This window comes from Brassica oleracea, chromosome C3 (assembly GCF_000695525.1).
Source record: "Brassica oleracea var. oleracea cultivar TO1000 chromosome C3, BOL, whole genome shotgun sequence".
NCBI classification, from domain to species: Eukaryota; Viridiplantae; Streptophyta; class Magnoliopsida; order Brassicales; family Brassicaceae; genus Brassica; species Brassica oleracea.
Genome location: NC_027750.1, coordinates 32313623 through 32323845, shown reverse-complemented (window position 1 = coordinate 32323845; position 10223 = coordinate 32313623). Strand labels below are relative to the sequence as shown.

General features: G+C 32.9%; 1 protein-coding gene across 2 annotated transcripts; it reads left to right on the top strand.

Moving 5' to 3' along the window:
- Positions 1–1220: 1220 nt before the first annotated feature.
- LOC106332725 lies at positions 1221–2832 on the top strand. Of its 2 annotated transcripts, none has more exons than XM_013771212.1 (4): positions 1221–1698; positions 1799–1887; positions 2125–2327; positions 2558–2832. In XM_013771212.1, exons 1-4 carry the CDS (start codon positions 1424–1426, stop codon positions 2690–2692), a joined length of 702 nt encoding a protein of 233 aa, XP_013626666.1. In that variant the 5' UTR covers positions 1221–1423; the 3' UTR covers positions 2693–2832. The 2 variants fall into 2 exon arrangements, with proteins under 2 accessions (XP_013626666.1, XP_013626667.1); XM_013771213.1 differs by having other exon boundaries at positions 1313–1698; positions 1802–1887.
- The last annotated feature ends 7391 nt before the right edge of the window (positions 2833–10223 follow it).

The window sequence follows — 10223 nt, the reverse complement described above, 5'->3', positions numbered from 1 at the left end:
GTTTATAAATAATAAGTTTATGATATTTGTTACTGTAAAACTAAGTTTATTTAATATTTTAGATTTGTAAATTATATTTCAAATTGAGATACTTATTGATTTTGGTTCGGTTCTCGTTTGTTTTTGATATTTTAGTTTCAGAAAAATATAGAATACATGATATATAGAAATATACCTGATTTATGAAATTTGATTTAGTTTCGATTTAGTTTTTTATTTGGTAAGGTTCGATTCTTCAGCTACGGGTAAACACATGACTAATTTCATGTGTGCAGAACTTTGTAGTACTGGTTAACGGCACATCGATTTTAATGTTTGATCTCAAACCTCTCGTCATTCTATTTATTTATAAATTAAAATTGGGATACAATTACTAACCATATATTAACTTAGAAAAATAAATTGGCGGATGAATCAAATCTATTTTTCATTTGCTAGTTGACAATAGTAAGAATAATATTATTGTATAGACCCAAATCAAAGTTTAGAGTCATAAATAATAGAGCCTAAAGAGACCGACAAATAATTTAAGTGGTAAAGTAGTTTACGATGACTTGGATTTTTTTTGTTATCTATCTATATATAATTGATTACGGTTGCTGTTTCAGAGATGGACTTTGTGGGTTACCAGATTTAAAAAATCAGAATTGTATAAGACCTAAAATTTATAAGTCTGAAGTCTAAATAATGTTATGACGGACACGTATCGCCTCTTCAGCGAACGACTGGCAAAGCATGAGAGATACCAACGTATTTATATATATATAGATTCCAATATTCTACCAAAAGCTTTATCAGAAAGTATTGGACAAATCGCATTTATAGAGAATTGGTATTTTCTAAATGTTTTTGTAATCATTGATTAGATAACAAATAGCATAGTGTTTATACTAATGTTATGCCAATCGAAGTCTAAGGATTACTGGATTGTTATCTTATTTTAATTCATCAAATTCTAAAATCCTCAAACTTTACAAGTTACGTGTCTATTGGAAATTACGTGACTACTGGATTGTTATCTTATTTTAATTTTTTTTATCAATCATCTTATTTTTTTTAAAAACCTAATTTCTCAAGTATCCCGCAATCAGTCTCCTATGTATTTCGCATATAATCAGAAATTTACCAACTTTAGAACGTAGATAGAAAAGAAAACTCCAGATCCCTCTACATTTTCTCCACTCAGAAATTTGAGAACCAACACATAAAAGAAAATGAATAGAGCAACAATAAAAGATCATATCCTCATTTCTTGGCGTGTTCAACCTCTTTCCAAAGCGTAACTACAACTAAAAGCCTTTTATCTTAAGCATGCGCTTAACCAATACCACACACAAATTGAAAAAAAAATACAAATGTATTTATATAAAGTTGTCCCTATGATTTTCGAGCATCTTGAATTGAGAAAACAGATTTGATAGATATGTATCTTAGTCGGAGAATGCAGAGCGGTAGTTACGCGGTGTATAGGCAGGGACTTGCGGAGGTTTTGCACACATACAACAAGGTTGAGAGGAAGACATCTATGAATCCATATCCGAAGATTATTCTATTTGGAAGAGACTATAGTAATCAAATGAGTCCACAAAGTCTGAAGTTATCAAATCCGGTGAATGCTGGGAAGTACTTTAGTAATGATTTCAACAACTCTAAGATGCAATCTTCTCCTCCAAACCCATGGTTTAATCTTCCCTCTTGGTACTTGACCTGTTTCCTTACAAAAGAATAATACAACCATACAACACAGACATGCATTTGAATAGGATCTTTTCTTTGGACTTATTTTGATTGCAATTAGCAGGGGAAGATGGGTCATAGGTTCTGTGATTTCCGTGGTGTTATCTTTCTGGAACAATAATAGGATGCAACAACTGAAACGGATTAAAGGTAGTGAATTATATCATCTCATAGCTCTTTTGTTGGCTTATTTAGTTTACTCATTAGCTGATTGTTAAAAGATAATTGCAGGCATCACATTATGTGTTAATAATATTTTGTTATAAGAAAACATTATTCACAGAGATTATGTAACAAGATGGCGTGAAAAATGGATATATGTCATGTATACTGAATAATATTGTGTTCCCTTTAAAACATAGTATAAATTTGAGTGATGTGATGCAGGGGAGGCGGAATTGGCGGTGGAAGGGATAGATGCTGTAGCAGAAATGGTAGAAAATGTGGCGACGGCCACTGAAGACATGGCTGAAGAAATGGAAAAGATTCTGCCTGAGCAAAGTAAACTTAAACAAGTGGTTGTAGTTCTGGAACACATTTCAGAGGTTGCTGCACATGAAGCACATCTAACACATGATTTCCTTCAGAAGGTACATATTGTATCAATGAAATCAATATATGAAATGTTTTATATAATTTACCAGTTTAACACTAAGAAAGGTAAACTTTCAAAAGATAATATTTTCAGTATAAGATAATCTTCAAACTCCGCATTTCCTAATATAACCTATGCTCTTTACTTTTGAGGCCGGCAACAAACTAATAAAGCATATATAAGGTTTTGATTGTCGTTGAGAAATAAAACATACAAAAATTTCAGGTGGAAAAAGTCGCACACGATTTGGATGCGTTGGAGGCAATGATAGAGCCTTTGGTGGACAAAAATGAGGCAAATGCTGAAACGAAGCAACAAGATGATAAAAAAGAAGCAAACTCTGAGCCTTCACGCCACTAATCTGTTCATCATCTAATTTAGACGCCAAAAATATATATTAAAAACTCTCTGTATATTTACTTATTTGTTCATTCTTTACAATAACTTGTGTACAATATTTTTAAAGGTATATTATCAAAGGCATATAGTTCTTGACTGGATTTGATTGGTAGTGTCTTACCGAAATTGTATTAGTATTAGAGAACAGGTATACTTTCTCTTAGGCATGGGTCTTCAGTTTGGGTTCACCCGATTTCAATTTTTCGAGGAGCGCAAAATCTAGCCCTCTTCAGATATTTTTAAAATTTTGGTTCGGATTTTTTGGACAAAAATCTATAATAGACCAATTGACAAAAAAAAATCTATAGCCACCTAAGAAAGTCTGTATTATAATATGTAAATTACTTGTATAACCATAATGAAATTAATAAATTAAACAAAATTAATAACAAAAGCTCTACGGCTTCATCTCCTTTCTTTTCTTCTAGGTCTTCTTCTTCTTCGCGGCAGATCGTAAACCTCCACAGCAACACATGACATCTCCGGTCCCAACTGCTTAGATTTTCGATGTGAAATCAATTACATGACGTCTGCATCGGCGCTTTATCCACCGTGGTCTTCTCTCTCTCATGACTGAAGCTCGAATTCTTCGTTGAACCATTGCGCCTCCACCGAACTATGATTTATCATGGCAGCATGTCCTCTCCGTCAGTCATCATGCCCTCATATCTCCTCCACAAGAGGATCAAATTCTGTTGTGACCTTCATATCTCCTCCACGAGGCTTGATTATGCCGCCGCGTACTTCACCACCGCGAGTCAGTGTTGATGCCGTCCCTTGCCGCTTGTTTTGCAAGTCTGTCACGATGGCGTGGTGGAAAACGGAGCGTGTGGTTTCCTCCAATGTGGTTCTGAGGTCGAGGTACGTCTTGCCGATTTTCTCTCTCTCGTATGAGATAATCGGAAGGGTTGCTACCTTAGACGCTATGGAGAAGAGGCTGGCGATATCGACGGTGATAGCGAGTGCAGCGGCGTCGGGAGGCGCGATTGTGGTGAAGGAGTTCATTGGTAGGTTGGAGAAGCCGAGGAAGAAAAAGTTTTTGGATGCGATGAAGAGATGGGGTTGGATCCGAAGGAGAAAACAATATTTTTTTATGGTTGATGTGGAGGAGAACGTGGAGAAGTCGAGCAGGAATATAGGAATACTGAGGAAGTTGACGCAGAGGAGTTTGAATCTGTTTGATGTTTTGAATTCCAATAAGCTGGTGCTTACTCTTGCGGCGGTGGAGTTTTGAATGCTAGGTATGGTGTTGAAGCATTGGTTACATGGGATGAAGATGAAAATGTCAGGAAATTTACAACCTAATGTTTGCGGAGATAGTGGGAAGAATGTTATGTTGGAAGTATAAAGCATGCATGATTTTGTCAAGGTGTAGCAAAAAAAGTTCTATTCTTTAAGACTTTACTTAAGATAAATAAAAAGTTTACAGGTAGCTGCTTTCAAGGTGGTTGTTCATCTTGTTCAAGTTACAACTTTTGCTTTGTCTTAGTTTGATATAACTAAATTCATAATTTATTTAATATTTTTTTTTATAATTATTACTTCATCCTATAAATTTACATGATCTACTTTATATTGTTAAGGTTTGTTTATTAGCTTAGCCATTTTTTTTTTGAAAAACATACATTGTCCATACTCTTACAAAGTATATTTATTTGTTTAGTCACATTATTTTGGAAATACATACACTGATTATATTTTTTACAAAATTTATGATTCCATAATATGTTAAACATAGCCTGGACACATAAACAAATGGTATAATCATATGTCAACCAGTATTACTAGTATAACTTCTGTAATTAGTGTAAAATGTAAACCAGTCTGATACAATTGGTATAACTAGTCCAACTATATATCAAACCATACTGGTTATACTGGTATAACCGGTACATCTATGCTTTATTTATCATACAAGTGATATTGGTATAACTAGTACAACTATTCATTTTCTGAAATTTATATATTTCATTGGGTATTCCATATGAAAAAACAATCAAATGACCATTTTGGTAAATATTTAGATAGATTCCTTATTATTTTAATATTTTTTTGTTTTTTTTTTGCAGTTCTTACACCTTCATATAAATTTGCATGATCTACCTTATACTTTTAAGGTTTGTTAACTTTTTTGTATACATAATTTTTGGAAAACATACATGAAATTTATTTTAACAAAAATGATGATTTCATCTTATGTGTTACAACTAGTTTTTTCGATTTCACTGCCAAAGTACAAATATGTACTAACCAGTACAACTAAAAAACTAGTACAACTATGCACAAACCGGTACAACTCAAATATACTAGTACAACTATGTTATTTCATTTTGTATTGTGCATCACGTTTTAAACGTGTATCATGTTTTATACATTATGTAATTTTTTTTTGACAATTATTATACCATCACATAAGTTTATATAATTTACCGTATACTTTAATTGTTTGTTTACTTGATTAACCATGTTTTTGGGAAAAAAACATAATTTAACTTTCAGAAATCGTTAGTTTAAGTTAATGTCAATGTTACGAGGCCGTTTTGTGATTTATTGTGTTTTCTGACAGATTGTATATATGTTTTCTAAATTGTTTTCAAGTTTTTATCGAGTCTTTCTAGTCTTTTTCGAGTCATTTTCAGGTTCGAAATAGGTTGAATGGCTCTTGGAGGGATGCATGCAGAGAAGAGTGAAACTTGGAGATTTCTAATCCGGAGCAGCCGTTATCGTTTTACAACTAAAAAAAACTAGTAAAACTATATTGTTATTTTATTTAGTATTGCTTTAAATGTGCATCACATTTTAAATTAATGTTAGTGTAATGAATGTTTTTAAAAGTTTAATATGATGCTAATATAAGTTAAATCATGAAATTGCTAAATTAGTGAGTTATAGAAGATGGTACAACCGGTAATCTAATAAAACTAAACATATAAAACATGTAATACTGGTTTAACTGGTACAACTTAATATCATCATATAATTTGCAAAACATAAGAATAAAAAGTTATTTGAAATCAAATACAAAAATACAACTAACATTGGTATGTCATTTTTAATATCAAAACATTGGTACTACTACCATATATGAACCAGGTACACAAGTTGGACTACTATTGTCATAGTACAAACACCAAACATGAAGCCTATACATCACTTTCAAACCCTGAGGGCTTCTACATCATCTTTGCATTATACTCTTTTAAATCTTCTTATACTGCAATTTTTCAAGCCCCAGACTACAACTTGTACAACTAGTACAACCAATTAAGCAAATCATTATCTTAATAAATATTATGTAAAACAAAATATTCATGTATTTTGACTCATGCATGTGAGGAAAGATTAGAATAACATTTCTCATTTGTTATACATAATTCTCTTTTTTTCATTATTCATACGCTGAAAAAAAACAAAATATAACCATATTAGTTGCAGAGTTGTACTGGTTATACGCGTTTCAGTTTTACTAATTATACATGTTATACTCCTTCTAGTTGTATTATAGGGTATTACAAAACATATCTTAACCTAATATAACTTTTTCTGGCTTTGCAACTACCTTCTTCGGCTTCGAGAGCAAAAAGAATGAAGATGAATTTTTTTCCTTAATAATACAACTAGTACAACTAGTAAAACAAATTCATTATCTAAATTAAATATTATAGAAAAAAAACTATTAAGATATTTTAACACATCTAGGTGGGAGGATTATACCAATTTTTTCATTGGTTATGCATCATCATCTTCTATAACATCATTAATAAGCTGAAAACAAAAACCAAATATCACTACATTAACTGCAAAGTTATACAAGTTATATGCGTTCTAGTTGTAATAGTTATACTGGTTATACTCAACCTAGTTATACTAGATGTACTGATTTGAATTGAACTAGTTTGAATTGTACTAGTTGTACTAGTAATACTCTGTGTTCTTCTTTGCCGCGAATTTTTCACAATGAAGATAAAATTCGATTCAGATAAGAGGAAATCGATTAAGGATGATAATAGGTTGATCGATTTGGGATAAGAACAAGAAAACAAGAATATAAATATGGGTTAAAAACAAGAACAACAAAATTGGATTGTGGGAGGTGAAAGAGATTGTGTTTTGATTTGGAGATGTAGGGTTACAAATGGGTCGGATTCTGGGTCAGAAAATGGGTCGGATTTTGGGTAGGATAATTGTAGCACGGGTTGTAAACAAGTTACTAGATTTTGACCCGCGCTTGAAAAGCGCGGGTATTTTTTGTTGTCCGTTTGATAAAATTTGAATAAATTTATAACTTTTTATTAGGAATAAATGATTTTAAACTTTCTCTATTATAATGTTTGAATTTTAAATAGTATTTTCATATCCAATCGAGACATACAGTATGTTGTGAACAGCCATGAATTAATCAAGAAGACAGTAGAGAACAAAACATATTGAGGCAAATACCCGTTTAGGGTTTTTTATTATTGTGTGAATGAATAATCTTACAAATCCTTAGACTCATATTTATAGCAGCCCCAAACCCCGATTTCCTTTTTTTTTAGAAATACATACTTATTTAGAAAAAGTAAATTTTCCAAATCGTCCGATCCACGAGTGCTGGACTTTTACTGGTGCATATTATTAGTACATGTATAAAATATGGAATATTATTTTAGCTTTAATATGATTGTGATCTTAGTGATATTAATATCCCACACATATCACAATGATTGTGATCCCACGAAATTAGGGGTGTTCGTTAATTTTTATGGTAACACAATTAATATCTCACGAACATCACAATTTTTCATAGGTAGTTAGAGTTATTAATTATGTATAATTAGAGTGATTAATTGTAGGACCAAAAAAAAATAAGTGTAACAAAAAAGTCCAAACAACTTTCATAAGTAGATTTATTAAAACTCCTTCCCTTTTAATAGTATTGATTATGAGTGGGTCAGTCTAGATTTTTTTTACCCCTTGTGATCCATTTGAGGATTTGATCCAGATTTTTTTTTTTTTTGCTTTGCAGTTTAGATTTAGAACACAACATAAACCTGGTTGACCTCGTTTCGGTTCTAATACAGGTTTCAGTTATATAAATACATGTTTATGACCAGTGATGTAGGGCCTTAGCCCGCGGGACCAACCCAAATGGCCCATATGCACGGCGGGAATGGTCAAGATTTTTTCAGACCCAAATAATTATGGGCCTCGCGGGACTGGGCTGCTTGGATCCGCACTGAAGCGAGTTGGCACATACAGATCTCGTGGGGTTTTCGGGTGACCCGCAAATAGATCAATCCAACAAAGTGCAGATCCATTCACTTTCTTCTTCGTTTCTGAATGCAATATCTTCTTCGTTTCGAATTTCTATCATTGATTCCATGCTTCTTCGTTTTGATTGCTTATCAATTCTCTTTCTTATCCTTTTAATTTAATTTAGCGATCATTTTTGATGACTTCACTTGCGATTCTCTTTTTCTCCTCTTCTATAGGCTGTGTTAAAGCTCAATTGTCACTACATGATACTCTTTGAATTGGTTGGCTATAGCATGATTATGTCGGCTGTTAAAGATTTTTAAACGGAGAGTAATATATGTTAACAAAATTAAAATTGAGGTTTCTATCGTCAATTTTTTAGTGGAGAGATTGTTTTACCATCCTTTTTTAATTGATGATTTTTATTATTAAAACCCCCGTTAATTAACGCCCTATTTTTCTTAATGCGGCCTTTCAAACGTCTATATATGTGTTACAATGTTTGGGTACAAGTAGATGATGCTTACTTGCTCTTAATATCTTAAACTCATCATTAAGTTATTCAATTGTTTTTCTTAAGCTATCCAGTAGAGGTAACTAATTCCTCGCCTAACAAGTTAAGTGTGAGTTAATGTTCAAAAAAAAGAAGAAGTTAAGTGTGATTCTTGCATTACTTGACACTAAACACTTCTACACATTTATTGATATGACATCTGCGTATTTTACACGTATATTATATATTACAAAATTTTGACAAAGTAGATATTTAATTTTATTCCATGATTTAAAATCTATAAATCCATGTGGAACTCTAGTTGTCACCTTGGTCCATACCTTTGTTAAGTTATCCAACAAAGTTAATTTATTGTCTTGCTAATGCTATATGTACGTACGTTTCTTATGTGGCACTTTCGTTTCCATGCACTGAAGATGCTATTATTATCCCTGTGGACCTTAGTTGTCACCTCTGTTAAATTATTCAAATTAGTAATTGTTAAGTTATCAAATAGAGTCAAATCCCTTGTGTTACTAGTTGTGTGTGTTTATACAGTTAACACTCAACACTTTTATGTTATGTGCACATGTCACTTACGTGATTTTTGTTGAAATCAAACTTGTAATCGTAACTCAACGAACACAAACTCAAGAAATCAAATCTCTTTATTAATCACTCAAAGCTTTAGAAAAGTAATCTCAAAAAACTAAAGCTCTCAACTCATAAGTTATACTACATCATAGTATCTCCTTATATATAGATTCTAATTTTCTAAACTCATTAGGAAACATATAAGTAACTTTTCCTAAACTCATTAGGATAGCTTGTAGCCTAAGTTAACTTCAAGCTTAAGTCAACATTCTTCCCCATAAGCTTGAAATCTCTATTCTTCATATCTTGAACTCCAATGAGATCTCTCATCTCTTTGAATTTGAATCTCCCAAGTGATTTAGTAAAAATGTCTGCCTTCTGTTCCTTACCGGCGACAAACTCAACATCCACGAGGCCTTCTTCAACACATTCTCTAATAAAATGATACATCTTGTGTATGTGCTTACTTCTTCCATGAAACACCGGGTTTTTGGTAAGAGCAATGGCAGATTTATTGTCTATCCGAATCACTGCCTTGCTCATATCCTTATCTGTTACTTCTTCCAGCAACTCCTGAAGCCATAACGCTTGCTTTGCAGTTTCCGTTGCAGCCATAAACTCAGCCTCGCATGAAGATAATGCGACCGTGTCCTGTTTTTGTGAGCACCAAGTAACATGGCATTCATTGAGGTAAAAAATGTGTCCCGTTGTGCTCCTTCCATCATCAGGATCTACATTATAACTACTGTCGCTGTAGATCAGTCCTCTCTTGCTATCACGTTTGTAAAACAGTCCAAGAGCGCATGATCCTCGCAGATATCAGAGCACTTGTTTGAGAGCCACGCCATGTGACACCCTAGGCGAATGCATATAACGACTAAGCACTCCCACGCAATGACTTAGATCAGGTCGAGTATGAATCAGATATCGTAGACATCCAATTTTTCTCCGAAAATCCTTCTCATTGATCTCTTCTTCTTGTGGAGCTTTTGATAACTTCAGACTTGGGTCCATGGGAATATGAACCATATTGCAATCACTCATCCCTGCTTCCTCCAATATCTTACTCGCATACCTCTCTTGATACACGATTATACCATCTTTTAGCTTAGTTACTTCAATACCAAGGTAGTAAGTAAGCTTACCAAGATCACTCATCTCAAATTT